Consider the following 17,340-nt stretch of genomic DNA (forward strand, 5'->3'; position numbering starts at 1 on the left):
TGGAAATTTCTCTAGATTTCTGGGGAAAAGAACAAGATTTAATAAACTATTTATAAAAACTACAGTATTCTGCATTTATCTTCCTTTTAACAGGTTCCCCTCATTTTACAGGGGAACAAAGCAATGCTGACTGCACTGAAGTATCCAAGACATGAAAAGATAAATCAGGCAGTAATCCTGCAAGTTCAGCTTTAGAACTGGTTGCAGCAAGCCAAGAACTATTTTTCACATGAATAATGCATAGTGCTGGTCTACCATGCAAATACTGAAGAATTCTGAGAAACTGGAGTTTCAGCAAGGAAGGACTGTCACACAAAATCAACACTCAGGTCCAACTTCAAACTAATACATTAGCATCAACCAGCTAAAATTAATGATCATTTTCTAGCTGGCCAAATTCCCAGTTATCCTCATATTATCAGAGTAATTGAAAATTCCATCCCTAAAATCTGAAAGTAGATTTCTTCATCGATTTGAAGCACTATTACCACATAAATAAAAAAACAGACTACATGAAATGTCATCCTAAGCAGAAAGCTGAACCCAGGTAAGCTCCAAGACCTTGCAGCAGTAGAGATTAAATATGGACCTGGCTGCATTAAGATCAAAAGGAAAAAGTGGATAAAAGCTCTGCCTGTATCTGTATGTAGTGTGGGGATCCTGGACTACAACAAAGAGATCAAAAACTGGAGGAAGTCCAATAGATGACCACTATGATGGCCAGGTGCTGAGGCCTACAGCATACAAGCAGGGATGTAGACAAAGATGTTTTCATTTAGTCTGGATGACCATCCTCCGAGATGCAATGAGGAAACAACCCCAAGGAGGAAAAAACCCCAAGCTGCTGCAAGGCATGTTTCAAATGGATAAAAGGGCAGGGGGAAAAAAAATGTCATCATCACAGTGGCAGAAAATAAATCCTGAATTGTGCAGCCCAAGGAGGTTAACTCCAAGCTTGGATGCACTCACAACAACTGCACGGGGTCCGAGGAACACACTCTGGCACTGACGCCAGCCCTGCTGAGCAGGGGCTTATGCACAGTGCTCCAGAAATCCCTCCTGAGCTGAGCTGCTCTGAGATTCCACTCACAGAAGGCTCCTGCTCACAAAGGGGAGTCCAGCACCAAGTACGTGCTATGTCCCTTCAGCTGCTGCCAAGTTCTTGTGTTTATTCTGTCAGCTCCAAGGTGTAAATGACCCTAATATTTACTGTAGTTTTTTTTTTTAATTATTATTCTTATGATATAGCTGGAGAACTTTGGAGGCACCTAATGACTAAAAAGAGAGGCTTAACACAAATAAGAAATGGATTCAGAAAATTTATAGTTTCCATATACCAGTTCTGTTAATAAAATTCTACATAAGTTAATATTGACTCTAATTCTTCCACAGATTATGTAACACAGGAAGCGATACTGTATAAATCAAAACATCAAGGAGCAAAAATTATATTTATTCCATTCTATTTTACCTTTCTCACTGCATTTTTCAGGAAAGAAAAAGTCAGCTGAACATTAAACAGTACTTTGATCAGAGAGAGAGATAGAGCACCACACAGCAGTAATTGTGCTGATACTCTCAATTCCCCATGTCATCTTCTTCTCACAGCTCCTTCTAACAAAGGAAAAGATCAGTAAAGCTCTTGCAAATTAAATGAAGATGCAAAGACCATCTAACCCACCCATTCACTAAACCTTCATAGAGACAGTGAATCAGAATGAAAACAGAACTTAATTTCATTCATCTGAATTAGCTTCTGAAGTCTCATGCACATCTATGAGAAACTTTTGTAGTTATCACTCTTTTTATTCAAAAGAAGTGTATGCAGCACTCTATTTGGGTTTGCATGGCAAAATTTTGGTAGTGGGGGCCTACAGGAGTGGCTGGTGTGAAAAGCAGTCAGAGGCTTCCCCCATGCCCAAGAGAGCCAATGCCAGCTGGCTCCAGGACAAACCTGCCATTGGTCAAGGCTGAGTCCAGTGGAGACAGTGGTAGCTTCCCTGGCATAACAGTTCAGAGGGGAAAAACTTTGCTGCACAACAGCAGCAGCCAGAAAAGAGGAGTGAGACTGTGTGAGAGGAACAGCCCTGCAGACACCAAGGTCAGTGCAGAAGGAGGGGCAGGAGGTGCTCCAAGTGCCAGAGCAGAGGTTCCCCTGCAGCCCCTTGAGCAGCCCATGGTGAGGCAGCTGTGCCCCAGCAGCCCATGGAGGTTCAGGATGGAGCAGAGATCCACCTGCAGCCCATGGGGGAACCCACAGTGGAGCACGTGGATGCCTGAAGAAGGCTGACCCTGTGAGAACTGGAGCAGGCTCCTGGCAGCACCTGTGACCCCATGGAATGAGGGGCTCGAGCATGTTGCAGCAGGTTTGCTGGCAGGACTTCTGACCCGACAAGGGAAGGGAGGCTGGGGGGAGTATTACAGCTCAATGCTGCAAACAACATTCAATACTCATCTATGCTACAAATTTCATTCACCAGCCATATCAGACTTCTGTAATGCTTCCTACCAGCCACTAGAAAAGAAATATGCATGTTTCACCTGCTTTTAAGTAAAAACTAGACCACATGAAATCCTCACTTACTGCATAGTTTTGTACAGTTACTAAAAAAACTTCAAAACTCAAAGTATCACTGAGCAGTTTTTCATTTAGCTTCCATGATAAATAAATAAGTCCAAGAAACCTCTTTGTTTAAAGTCTTGTTTGTGTAAAAATGTTTCCAGTTAGTCAACAGCAAAACTAAGATGTTAATCTACTAAAGTAACTTCCCTTTATTCTAAAGAGCCACATCTCAAAATTTAGTGAAAAGTTTAAGGCAGAACCAAAAGAACTATAATTGTAGAGAGTTACATTATCCCACACAAAAAGGGAAAATAAGGATTGCAATTAATTTAGACAGTTTCAGTTCAACACCTAGTGGAGAACAGGCCACATGACAAAGTTCAAAACTTCATTCTCTGAGTAAGACAGGAATTCTGAAAACTGTATAGTATAATTTTCAACCTTTATCAAAAGCAAAAGCTGTTAGTTCTGTAGAATTCCAACTTTCCACCTGTGGAGGATCTGTTTTGAGAGAGAATGTTTATTTCAGAGAATTCTGCTGATTTCTTCTGTTTCACACAGAGACGGGATAGTATATACAGGTAGGGAGAGAACTTTTAATCTGTCAGTTCAGAACTATCAGATAAGAACTATCCAAAACCACACTGTGAAGACTGAAGCACCTTTCAGATGAGCACACCTGAAGGCCTCACAGGCTGCTGAAATACTGCTGCCAGCATCCTGTGTTAAATGGATCCTCAGTGGCTATGCTGCTTCCCACAGCACCAAAGCATGAGCTTGCTTGGCCTCCGCTTCCCACAGCACCAAAGCATGAGCTTGCTTGGCCTCCTTTCTTCCCAGCCCTTTTAGCCACCTGCTATTGGCAACAATTTGTTAGAAACACATCCAGATAAAGCAGCAGGGAAAGACAAAACTGCCACTCAATTATTCTCTTCTCTCCAACAAGGCAGTGAATCCTGTGGGGCCAGACAACCACAGTGCTTGGGAGCCCAGCCCACAGCAGGGCAGGGAAGCAGCCTGTGCTGGGTGGCTGTGCAGGGTTCCTCCATCACAGGCTGGCTTTCTGGAGTCCTTCCCATCAGCTTCTGGACAACTCCACCTGCAGCTCAGTTTGGTTTTGCTCATTTGTGGTTTGAACAGTGAACTTCTACCTGCCCCCACAGTGCATCCAGCTCTTTCTGTTCCTTCCCCTACACACTTCAGTCCTATAGTCAGCCTGTCTCTTCCTGAACAGCCAATACTCTAAGAGGCTTCACTGAACAGAAACTTGCATAGAACAGGAGACAGCATCATAACTAATATCTCAGATTAGTCAACTGAAATTATTTTCACAATTTTTCTTCCCTCCTGTGGTCAGTGAATTCCCATTTTTGGAGACATGAAAGTGGGAAATTAACACTACAATGATCTCTGTCATTCTACCTTCCTTTTAACACCAAAATTAGAGAAGTACAATAAGCTGTCCTCTCATTAAAAGCAACAAACAACATTATGGAAGGGTCCTATCCATTGACACAGATGACCAACTTTTGCCATTGATGGACCCAATTCCTAAATTCAGAACTCCAAATTATGTGTGACCAGTAATCTCAAAACATGGGTGTACATATGTGATATAAACATAATAAATTCACATTATTTCAGACCTAAAACAGTTACTGAAAGCAGTAGCTACTATTTTGAAAATTAAGACTTTTGTCTTATCAGATTACAAGTAGTACATGCTTCTACATATGGTATAGGATGCCAATCTTGCTCCAGAAGCTTTCTTCCAGAAATGCAGAAATTCTTTGTAAATAGTAAAATGTAATGTTCTTCTTAAAGCCCTTTATTTTATGTGTAGTCCCTATACTCCTTAGAGTCTTCCTGACATTCAAATACTTAGAACAATCGGATCAAAAATTTCTAGGAGTAGCCTGAAAAGAAAGAAGACCCAGATTCTTGGGAAAACAGACAATATCCATGGCAGTGGACTAAGTAAAGACTTAGGCTGGTTATAATCCATTAAAATGACACAAACTGCCTGGCTGATCATTTAACTGTACATAGTCCTAACCCCTTTATGGTCATTCTCCGTGTAAGCACAAAGATCCTCATTCTCAGTGTCCAAAATGATAGTTGAAAATGATAAATGAAAAGGGCAACTTCTGCAGTAAGATCACTACAGTCCTGATTCAACAAAGCTGCTTAAAATCCACACATTTAAAAAGTTTCAGCACTACTGTACAAAGTAAAGTCCAAAGGTAAAACTCATTAACCCACACTACTCTGGGTCAATAAGGCAAAAGAGCAGACAAGTCACCAACTCTCTAGTCTCCCACCCAGTTATTTGCTCACACTAGTTTTCAAACCAAGTTCCTGCATATATTCAAATGAAGGAAGTTAATTCCAACTCAAGGTTACATGAAAGACCTCTGGGCTTTTAAAGCTAATACAAGTGACACTTGAAAACAACCAACAAGCCAGGTTTTTTTTGTCAGCAGTCAGCATTACAGCTTCTTTCAGAAGCAGTAATTCATTTTCATATGCTGACCTGGAGCCTAATGAGAGCACTGTACCTGTGGTGCCTTAAGCTCTTCCAAGAGGAAAGCTGTGCTTAAGCAAGAAAGCGGCCTCTTTCTCACTTTTGATCTTCCTGGCCGCACCCAAAGATGTGCCCAGCAGCCTGAGGAAACAACCAGACCTTATGGATACTCAAACTGCTGAAGACACAAACTGAAACAGAGAAGCAGTCCTGGAAACTTTCTACACCATAGTGTTCAAGGAGGCAGGGCAGCAGCACTTCATTCCCAAGTGATTTTGAAGGTGCCAAAACTGAAGGAAATAAGCCAACAGCATTCCCTTTTTCTTTGATCTCTTCTACAACTCATTTTGTAAATGCAGTCTCAACCCAAAACTTCTTAACAGACCACAGAACTGACATGGAATATACAACCTTGTGCACAGTGCACATGCATACAGTTTCAAAAGGAAAAACAAATGTACAGAGTGCTAAAAAATAACTTTATATTCTAAAGCAACCACTTCTCTAAGCATTTTCTTGGTACTGAGAAAGACTAGCTGATACATAAGTAGCTTAAGCACATGTGACCAAGCACTGGAGGCATCCAATTATTGTCAGTATTATCTCTACAGGCAGCCACAAATCTTAACTGACATGTCAAGGCCAAGTTTACTCTGATAAGATCAGAGAAATTAGCACATCCTCAGAGGCCAGATGGGGTTCAGTGCAAGAAGAGATGCCATTTCAAGAAGCAAGGTTTCTCCCTTTTACCAAATATCAACAACCTGTGCAAAAAATTAAGCTGACTCATCTTTGCTCTGAATGGCTCAAACCTGTATCCTGTTACCCAGAGAAGCCCTCAAAGAGCTAAACCTGCAGATTAAGACTGAGTCTCTGCACTGCAGTCCTACCCCATGACCGTGAGGCTGCTGGAAGGCTGTGTACAAAGCACTCAGGTGTCATTATTCCATGCTGTACATATGTGTGCCAGCCACTGGCCAAAGCCAAGACAATTTGGCTTTCTCCTACCATGGTTCATGCCCGGTTTTCTAAAGTGAAGTTTATTCACTCACTGTGAGACTGAATCACAACTTTCAGCACAAAGTACAGTGCTAAGAACAGACTCCTTCCTGGGACTTTGTTTATAACTCACCACTGCAGCACTTGGAACAAACTGCTTTAGGAAACTCCCTCTCAGCAAGCTGGTCTTTCACAATACTGTTCAAAATGCCTCCTATTCATCTCACACTGCACACAAACCCCCATACAGAGTACAGGGTGAGCTGGGTAGGAAGGCCTCCAGAAAGCAGCTACTTTCAAACAAAACACTGGAAGACCCAGGTTCATTTACTTCAGTATCAGTGTAAGTCCTGGGAATCCAAGGAGCCCACAGGAACTCCAGGGAACAGGGAGTTTTCAAACCCACAGATGGCAGATTACAAACACCAACAAAAACTAGCAACGACATGTTTTGAACCTTTACAATGCTGACAGTGTAAATATAAATAGTACTCCCTGTGGCACAGAACAACCTCCGAGGCTCCCTGCTTGTTCAATACCTGTGAAACACAACCACCAGGTCTCACAACATGAGACAGATGCATATGGGGGTGTGGTGTGCAAGTACAGACAAAAAGTGGGCAGCTCTTGTTTCCAAAACAGAGCAGGAAGTGGATGCCAAAGAAGAGGATATTCAAGGTCAGGTTACAGACTGAGCACCTGGAACTTCAAAGCCGATCATCTAGTTTGAACTTAATCCTCATATTCTTACAATGACATCACCCAGTGACCAAGATTATCTGTTCCCCAATTAAAAGGCAGTAATGACAGCCTTTTGTTTCCTGGCATTCAGTGTACCTGCGAAGATTCAGGTGCAAAAGATCAGTCTAGTGAGTACTGCAGTTTCTGCAACACTGGTAAAACCACCACAGACTACACTAGAACAGAACTAGGACACATGACTTGCTTTGTTGGATAAGAAAAGTTGAGAAGCAGTTAAACATCTTACTCTGAGTGGGGTCTAAATGTGCCTGTTGCACTGTGCTCCCTTGCAGGATGAAGGACAGCATTTGTTTGAGTTAGCAGTTGTGCTACCAGAATGGGTAACAAAAGTTTATGCTTTGAAGAGTCGAAAAGCCTCCTGCTTCAGAATTAAGTCTGGTTCCATGGCAACACACAGACAAGGGTCCACAAAAGCATCAGCACCTCAAACATGACTGATTTGCACATGGCTTCAGCTAGAACTGGAGTTCTGCTGCACAGTACTTTAACCTCAGAATAAAAATCAACAAAGGCTTCAGTCAGCTTAGTTGGTCTAAACAAATTGATTTTCTTAAGCTTTGCAAATAAGGCAGCCTTTCAAAGAATTATTTTTGCCAATTCTTTATGTATTTTATTAGCCTACTTATCTCATGCAAAAAATAAATTGTATGAGGAAAGACATACAAGCTGAAGCCATGTGAAAAACAGGTTATTTACAGCCCACTCTGCTTGATGTCTAAAATTTCTTTCTAGAACAATTTATCTAAAATATAGCAAAAGTCAGAGGATATAACTTAAAAGTAAGAAATATTATGAAGGCCTTACATAACTTAAAAAAAAGAACCCACTAGCAAACAGCTCAACCCCTCAAAAGTAGATTAGTCCTCTTCCTTATTCCCCATTTCCCTGGGGTATCTGCATTTAGAACCTTTTAATTCATACAAAGACCACATTTAGAAACTGCTTTGGGTAGCCAGTGCCATTATTTCAACAAGTGGGTGACACAATGTCATGTTTTCATTCCATACAAAAATTAAAGAAAAGGATATTAAAAAAACAGCAACTGAGATTTGGAAACATCAGAATAGTCACACCAAGTGCTGGTAAAGTATTTATATTTTAAGCTTCATACCCTTAGAATGATCAATAAAATATTCCTTATGATACTTACGAATCTTCAGATGTCAAAGTTCTTTAATACAGGTATGGATTCTACCTATATTTATCTCTTTATGTGACACAAGATTAAAGATCTTGGCCAAAATCACAAAAGATTGGAGAAGCCACTGTTCAGAAGAAAAAAAGACCTTGTTCAGAAATCCTTTTACTGCAATATAGAAGGAATCTTCCAAGATTTAAGATACTTCCATATGCCATAAACATAATATAGAGTAGGATGCAGAGCCTTAGACCCCAGCAATATTTGCCTATTTACTCATGCCTGAAAAAATATGTTAATACCGACCTAAATTAAAACACCAAGCTATTATATCTTTCAAAGATATCAAACAGCACCTTTCTCCCAAGATCTTACATAATCCATTAAAATATATTTTATGGAAACATTACCTGGCAAAGAAGTTTGTAAAAGGTCCCAGTATTTTCCGTTTACTGTCCACGTCTGTCTCATGACAATACTGCTGCTGGTTCTGGTCACTGCTGTCTCTAGAGGAATTCAGGGTAACATCCGAAAAGTGCGCCTCGTCAGTCTCGAGATTCACAATTGCACTTGAACTGCTTGTGACCACAAAGTCCAAAATGTCTTCATTGCTAACTGATAAAGTTGTTGACAGTTCTGTGCTAAGACTAGACACACTACAAACAGAGATATCATCACTGCGATTTAGAGTTTTTGAGGTTGGACTATAAAGTTTGACAGTGTCATACCCAGTTCTCGGGAAAGTCGAGGATTTTCGCACGGAGTGGTCAGGCTCAGCAGTCAGCGAAAGCGGAGGCACATACGGCGGCAGCGTGCACGCGCTCTGGAAAGCCCTGTCAGGCACAAGTTCAGGTTCCGATTGCTTTCTCTTCACATTCAACACACTGCAGTGAACAGGCTCTGGATTTCCTATTTCTAGAGTTGGAATACCAGAATCCACTGATTTAAGGCTATGACAATCTTCTAAAGCACTGGACAGCAGGCCAGGTCCATACTCAGGCAATGAGATACCTCTTGTGGTCCCAGAGTTCAAGTTTTGAAGGCCCTGGATACTGCTGCCCACTCTTGCATCCAGAATTCCCACGAACGTCAAACCATTTAAAGAGCTGGATAAATTTGCTTCGGATGTCTTGGCCCAGCTGGTAACTGGTTAAAAAGAAAGATAAGATTAGGAGTTTGCAGGAAGTTTGTGGTTTGTTCTTGACTGTTTGTTTTGTAGGGTTGGTTTTTTTTCATGGTTTGTTTTTTTTTTTTTTTTAATGCACTTAGTCCTATCCTAATTTAGGCATTTAATTAAAAATTATTTGTCTTCTCTTGCAGATAATTACTATCCCTTCACCCAGCATGAACAACCAGGACAAGTGCAACTTAAATTAGGCTTCTAGAAAATGTGAAGCATGAAAAGCTTTTCATAAGCAGTTTGTGTGCCCATGTTTGCTTCTTATACATCTCCTGAGAGTGAAATTGCATACTATAAAACCTGCAGTATTTTAATGCTCCCTGTCAATATTGAGGCAAATATATGAGATTTATTTTTATACAGTCATAAATTCATATTCGCTGATGTCAGAGGGCTACCATACACTTGCTTCCATACACTTAGAACAGATTCCAAAGTGTTTGTTTAAACAGAATTTCTCAGCATTCTTCTGGAAACCATAAAACTGATAATAAACTTGTCACAGAAGAGAATGTATTATGTATCATTGTTTCATTAAGGAAGAAATGCAAAATCTGAACAGCTATAAAGCTATCCACAGAGTCAATGTTTTGACAATGCACTTCATCAGTGCACATCCAGTAACAATGACATTTGCAAATACATTTACTGCATGCAGGGACTGTGATCCTCCATCCATGCTGTCTCCCCGGGGGCTGCCAGCAGGTCAGTTAATCCAGTCAGTGCCCCACTTCCAGTCTGAATCTCAATGTCCTGCAAAGCAAGGGCTGCCAAACAGGAGTTACAGGCTGGATGCACCCAACTCAGTAGTAGCTTTCATACACCTGGAACGCCATCAGGACTACTGCCCTGGCTTCCAGAACTGCTACTGACCCTTTAAACACTACATGAGCTATATAAATAACACTATATATCACACAGATCTTCTCTCGCCATATGAGTAGTAAACTGTCTACAGCCCTTCTGAAGTTTGCAATGCAATTACTCCGCAGCAGTTGGCAGAACAAATATGCACATATTGCTTCAATTCCTTCTCTCTGAAACACTCTGGGATAAGTGTGAATGAGTGAAGAACACTCATTCCATCTTGCAAACAGACTGCCTTCTAGACATATTTTTCTTCAGTTCCTGAGGCCTGGTCTCCTGCTTCTGGTCTATTCTCTCTCAAGTAGAGCACTTAATTAAAGGTGCCAGTTGTTCCCTACAAGGTCCTCCCCACATTCCATTTTTAAAAAATGAATACATACATACCCCCAAAGAAACCCCAAACTTCTCCATTTCAAATGTCAGTGAAAACTGCTATCTCACAGCAGTTCTAAACCTCTGGTTAATGTCACCTGAGCCCTGCCAAACACCAGGGTTTGACACACAGTCCATTCTCAGATCTGAGGATATCAATACAGTTTGGCATTGTGATACCAACAGGCAGTAAGAGAAAACTAATTTGAAACATATCGCATTGGCCCAAACAGAATTTTTTTTCCCATAAGTTTTCAGTCATATGGAAAGTTCAGGAATCCAACTTACTTTGTATGCTACACTAAATCTTTAAATTACTACCCAATATTTGCTAGCAGATATGAAACTCCAGTTCAATCCACTCCTAAGCACAGGCAAAAGTCAGGGAGAAACAACCCTGGATATTTCATCTTTTAGACTGCTTCAGAACTTTTTAACAGCCAACTATATGCTACCCATCCAAACCAATCAATGCATCAATTGCCTAATCCTCTGCCTAAGCAAGGTTTCAAGTGTATTGTTTTGACTAAAAAGCTTGTGAAGACGTGTGAAGTCTTTTCTTAAAGAGTTGCTATAGCAACTTTTTTTTCATATTACCATGGTTTGAAAAGTTTACATCCCCTGCAATTAAAGTATATTTTGAAATAGCTAACACACCAACTGTGTGCATTATAAATTCTCTATTCACTAATTAAAATTGCAAGGGCCAGCAAAAAAACAAACAACCCTAAACAGCAATTCTTGAATGCAGGCAAACTATACTCAAGGAGTCAACAGTCATAGTTCAAGAATACAAATAAGACACAACATGGAGCATTAGATATAATTACTGCTGTACATACAGGAATCTCCTGTTCTCAGACCTTCTTACTTGAATTCACTTGTTTTTGTAACATAAGGCTGACTTTTTTTCTTCTCCCTGTGTTCAACTTTATTCCTTCATATCCTTTACATTGCTCTTCAAATCCACAGCCCACTCCAGCCCCTTTTGTTACTCTAAAGCATATACACATACACACTTCAGAACAGGGCAACCTAGGGGTTTGACTTACAAGAATTCAAACTTAGGAATGCATCTAGAAAGTGCAGTCCAGAAAACAAAATACAAATGTAATCTGTCAGGAACAGCTTTGATGATGTTTGGGTAAACAGTTCCCATAATGAATTCCTCCCATGACTGCCTTTACTTCTGCTCAATGATTTTCCCAAGCAGCAGCCAGTCCTTAGCTTAATTGCACTGCTCTTCTCAACCAAGCTTACAAATGGTAAGCATTCAAGTGACCTTGGCAGAGGCAGTAACTACAGCAGCTCAAGAGGCCAAATACTGTAAACAAAAGAATTAAAAAAAAAAAAAAAAAAAAAAAAAAAAAAAAAAAAGTGAAGAAAGCTTCTGTACCCGGTGTGGAATTTTATTTTAACTTGACTTGGTATTTTTTCAAGCAATATATTTAACAGGAAGAGACACTTTAAGCAGGCAACCAAGAAATGCAGAAGTATACAACACTACAGCTTGCTGGAGCAAATTATGCAACAGCAAGCTACAAAGGTTTTACACAGTTCAGCAAAACTGTGGGAGGCTTTGAAGTGTACCCATCAAGGGCTTTAAATGAAAACTTGAGATGTAGTCAGCTGTCAAGAACACACAGGAGAACTACTCGATTCATTTTGAGTTAAGTTGTTGTAGGATTGTTTTTAAGGATGTATACTCTGTTTTAGCTGCCTCACCGGTAAGTGCAAAATCTGACAATTGATGTCAAATATTCTGTCATGTACTCCAATGCTAACTTCTTTCCATAAAGCATTTATTAACACAACAATTATCATCTGAGTACCATAAACTACAGAGAAATAGTATGCAATTTTGTCCACACAAGATTCATAATCCCCATTGTTTATTTAAATATACTACGATCAAAATAAAGTCAATATTTGTAAAGTCCTGACATCCTATGTCTTACAGAGAACATGTTCTCATAAGAGGGAACATCCCACAAAAATAACAAGGAAAAGGGAGTTAGGAAAATACAGCCAAGGTGGCAATGAGAGAGCAGGTAGATGTTATTTACCCATTAACCCTTCCAATTTAAGTGCTAAGGAGCACATGATAAAGACAGTTTTGTAGCCAGGTTCAAAACTAACATCAGGACACAGCTATTCACACAAAGGGCAGCTAACCTGAGCAACTCTTTGTCACAGAACACCGTGGATGCAAGACATTTACACGTAAGTTTAGGAATACAAAATTACTGATGATTCCTAAACAAAAAGAAACTCAGGCTCTAAACTGCAAGTATCAGAACTTCTTGAAAACACCAACATAAATTAGTTCTGCTTTCAGACCCTCTCCTAGGTAATTCTTTTTCTGACAGGTGGAGTTTCAATCTGCCTCAGTAGGGCTGTGTGTATGGCCTCACATTCCCCGGATTCTGATCACAGCATGCAACAAGGCATGTTCTGACAATAACCAGAGGCTTTAAAACAGATTTTGGCTTTGCGTATCACTCAACCATACAGAGGGAACAAGTCATATTTGATTATAATTTCTAAGATCTACAATAAAATAACTTTCTAACATAAAAGTTAAAGATAACAGCAATGCCAAATCATTAGAGTAAAACAAATCTAGAAAAATGCAAACTCAAGGTCCATTATTCCAAGTTTGTTGGGAGTTATGATGCAGTTTAGGCAAGCAACAAGACAATTTGCAGAAAAAGGCTCTATATTTTCTTGCCTCACAGGAATGAGAAGAGGAATGATTGCATACACACCTCAGTTTCCAAAGAGTCAACATCACACTTTATCTCTTCAACACTTAACTTCTGCCAGCATTTTTTCTCAAGTTTTTAAGAACAAGGAATTTCTTCAATTACAAAGTTGAAACTTTTTTTCTTCTTAAAGGATTTCTTTTTAATTAGCAGTTTATAATCTCCATGCATTTAATAGTAATTTTGTTGCAGGTACCAAGAAACACATTGCTGTTATCAAGGGCAGCTTTGGGTGACCTTGGTGCACTAGAGCATCAAACTCAGTTTTGTTTATTAAAGATTTCTTGGTTCTATTTGTTTATGTGCACTTTCTAACAGCCACAGCATTGCCAAAAGCTAAGAACTCCTGGAACTACAAAAAGTCTGCCTTTTAACATGGAATACAGCAATTAAGGCTACCTATGTAAGTACTGCCAAAACTTTACCAACAAAAAAGAAAATAAACTAGGGTTGTTTTGTTTGGTTTTTTTTTAATTAAGATGACTATTATCTAACTCTCAGCTAGTGACCTTTTAGAAGTGTGAGCTTTGCAAATCTGGCTTCTGAGTAGAGTGCTCCGAGAGTAATCATAAGTAAGCCATTCACCTCTTTCCGACTGTTTTTGCTCCGTCAGGCAGGCAATACAAACAAGTTACAGTGCTCTGCTAAAGCCTCTGCTCCAGAAGCGCTTTACAGGGCTTTACCCTCCCCACACCATTATTACTGAAAACTCTGTGAACCACATTAAATAAGCAGCAACGTCAGGAGACCTTCAGCTACTGTGGGACGTAGTTTTCTGCGGTTTTTGGGAATTTTCTGGGAGACTTTGACTACAAGAGAGGCAGCGGGATTAAAGTTGCTTCCTTCTCACGGTCTGAACACGACTCGCTCTGCGGAGGTTCCGAGCTAGCGGCCTTCGCTTACAAAACAGCACAAAGAAACTGAAACAACCGGAAAAAAAAAAAAAAAAAAAAAAGCGCCACAACCAAAGCCTTGAGGAAGCAGCGCTCACTCTTCTCTGCGGTCTTCAACCCACTCGGTGAACGCTCCGAGAGCTCAGCCAACCTGCTCCTCTCAACTTTTTACTGCCGGGCCAGGCAGCAGCGCAGCCAGCGCGGCCCCTGGGCGAGAGGCTGCTCCCCTCCCGCCGGCCCCGCTCGGCCCCGGGCTCTGCCCCTCGTCCGCATCAACAGGTACCACCGACACCCCAGCACCGGCAGCCGAGCAAGGAACAGCCCCGAGGAGCCCGGACACCTCACCGGGGTAGCGCTGCCCTCCGTCGCTCTCGTCACGCTGGGCCATGCCCGACGCGCCCCGCAGCCGCTGCCGCGGGACTAGGAGGCGGCGGGCGGCTGCGGCGGGCGGTCCATGTCGCCGCTCTCCGCTCCCCGCGGAGCAGCGCCGGGCTCAGCGCGGCTGAGGCGGAGCAGCCGCCCCTCGCCGGGCACCCCCTCGGCGCGGCGCGGGGCCTCCCATGGCGCCGGCGGCGCACACCTGGCTGCGGGACAGGTGCCGGGCTCCTCCGGCGATGCTCCCACCCCCGCAGCCCGACTCCTCCCGCCCCGCCTCCGCTCCCCTGCCCGGCGCGCCGGGGAAGCCCCGCCCGCCGGGGAAGGGAACGCCTGCGCGCGCGGGGCCGGGGCGGCCGCCGCCGGGCGCCATCTTGAATCGCCTCAGCGCCCGTGGCGGGCGGCGCTGGCTGCTTGGCTCAGCGGCGGGGCTGCCCCGGGAGAGGGGCTGCGCGGAGGGTGCTGGCTCCGAGGAGATCCCGGCACGGGGGGAAGCGGGGCTGTGCGGAGGGCGCTGGCTCCGAGGAGATCCCGGCACGGGGGGAAGCGGGGCTGTGCGGAGGGTGCTGGCTCCGAGGAGATCCCGGCACGGGGGGAAGCGGGGCTGTGCGGAGAGTGCTGGCTCCGAGGAGATCCCGGCACGGGGGGAAGCGGGGCTGTGGCTGAGGGCGCCCGTTCCGAGGCGCCCCGGTCGCCGGTTTGTGGCCGCCAGGCGCCCAGCCCGTCCCGCGGTCCCTCCGCGGCCGGCGCGCAGCCCTAGCCGCCCCGGGGAAAGCCGCTGGGCGGGCGGGCTGCACTCGTGCTGCCGCCTGCGTTTAGGAAGAGAACAAAATTCAGTGGGTTTACAAGTGTGGGCTGCGGAACGTGTGGAGGGATCATGTGGAAGTGTGTCCCTACCTTTGTGGAACTCTGGCGTTACGCTCTGTAATGCCAAAAGTAGAGGCTCTGGGGTGGTAACTGCGACTTTTTTTGCATGTTTTATCTTTCCATTCTCTTCACCTTCCGTCTCAAAGTGCATCCTTCTGCCGTTCGCATGGAGGAGCTGTGCAGACCCTGCTCTGCCCCCACACTGATTTCCGAGCAGTCAGCACCTGACGGGAGCAGAGCTGTCGTGTCTCCTTATCATCTGTGAAACTCGGCACTGCTTTTGTTTTCTGCAAAGGTCATGTGTTTTGCACCTAGAGTCGGTGATCATGTCTCTAAAACAGTGGTGAGATAAAGCTGTCCCCCATCTGAACCCAGTATTTAAGCACTCTCGTCACTTCACACCTCTCCTGTCTACTCTGAAGCTGGAAGTGGGAGGGCAGCAGACGCAGAAGTACCTGACCTTGTGTAGCTGGTTCGCTGTGAGCAGTGCAAAGCCATGATTATTCAAGCTTTTATATGGGCAAGTTACACTTGAATGAATCGTGATAGGCTGAGGCAAAGCTGTACAGAAGTACTTGCCACCATGACCCTGTTGACACCAAATCCATACTATACAGATAAGAATTAAATCATTATGAAACTGCTCTGAAAATGTACCATCAAAAATTATACCTCTGCAGATAGTTTGTTTCTGTGACTGGATCAGTCCTTAGTCTGCTGAATTTCTAAGATGAGTATCAGCATAAAATGACTTAAGATTGGCACTAATTTTTCCATCTCTTCTTTTGAAAATGACTAATATCTCTGTAAAAGAGCTTCCATATTTAATGTAAATAAATAAAGGTAAATAAAATCAAACCAGTTTTGAGGCATTATAAACTTGCTTATATTTTATATAAGCATATAAGCAAAATAAGATTTTTTTGAGCATATACTGTCACCAATTCCTTTTTCTGTATTAATTTTTTTTCTTCTGTTTTTGGGAGTGTGAATCAATTCTTCTGTTGGAGCAACCAGAATAGAGTATTGTCATCATGATGTATTATTGTACCTAGGTCAGTTTTTTGGTTCCCAGGATAAATAAAAGAATGGTAACAGTCATGAACTCTCTAATTCTGCAGAGTGCCTGCACAGGAAATAATGATACTCCCATCTTAATGTAATTTAGGCTGAGGAAACAGAAAAACCTGCTGCAGAATCTTTTAGCAGTAGCAGAGCATATGGGAAGTCACAGAAAATTGCAGCCTAGTCAATATAAAAAAACCACCCCTCTATTGCACATGAATGGCTGTATAACTCATAGGAAAGGGGAAGTAGCATTTCTGATGGTCATAAGCTATTAACAAAAGGTGTGTTGCATTAGCAGTTAGTATCGGTCCTTTCATGCCCCCTTCATCCCAAATAAGGTAAATGTCTGTCTGCAAATGTGTATTATTGCTTCTCTGTATGGGGAAAAGCTGAAGGGCTCACTCACACTGTGACTAAATACAATGTCACACCACTAGCTGTGATGAAGTGTGGCATGTGCTCATTACTAAAAGAAACAGAACAGGTACTGCCAGGTACAGGAAGTATAAAAGCATAACTCAGCACAAAGGGGACCTTTAGCACCTTTCTTCTCTGCAGCTGTGCAAAATTTAAAGTCCACACAGAAGGGCACACAGAAATCAAGTCTTCCTGTTTAAACACGTGGGTTGTAAGTAAATCCTCAGAAGTGTGATAAGAAGTTAATTGTGCCATTTAATCAGCATGGTTATTACCAGTCTTCTGCCACTGATTCAAGGTCAAGTAAACCTGCAGAACACTTAATTTTATAAAAATTCTTGGGATAAAATCATGCTTTAAGGGTGTGTTGCCTGCAGCTGTTGTGTAGAAACAAAATGTTACATAGAGCAGCCTCAAACTGGCAATTGATGTTCACCTAAAGGGCAAAAACTTCTACAGGTCTAGTAATAGACTGGTGCTAGAGAATTTAATTTTTTTTTAAACATGAAAACTTTGTCATACAGATTCACTCATGCCAGCAGGGTTCGAT

At 42.5% G+C, this 17,340-nt stretch overlaps 1 protein-coding gene across 2 annotated transcripts in view; it reads right to left on the reverse strand.

The window, feature by feature from the left end:
• Positions 1–14,710, reverse strand: part of TBC1D14 (TBC1 domain family member 14) — a 65,115-nt gene extending 50,405 nt beyond the window's left edge. Inside the window, exons 1-2 of one of the 2 annotated variants that reach the window (XR_014954698.1) lie at positions 14,409–14,708; positions 8,397–9,132 (exon numbers count right to left, since the gene is read on the reverse strand). Coding sequence is in view for 1 of the 2 variants with exons in the window: in XM_021550777.4 (XP_021406452.3) it covers positions 8,397–9,132; positions 14,409–14,451 (779 nt within the window). In the remaining variant the exon portion in view is untranslated. Of the gene's footprint in view, positions 1–8,396; positions 9,133–14,408 lie in introns of both variants that reach the window. The other variant, XM_021550777.4, reaches the window with a different exon arrangement.
• Positions 14,711–17,340: the final 2,630 nt, after the last annotated feature.

Source organism: Lonchura striata, chromosome 4 (genome assembly GCF_050655825.1).
Source record: "Lonchura striata isolate lonStrDom1 chromosome 4, ASM5065582v1, whole genome shotgun sequence".
Classification (NCBI taxonomy): Eukaryota; Metazoa; Chordata; class Aves; order Passeriformes; family Estrildidae; genus Lonchura; species Lonchura striata.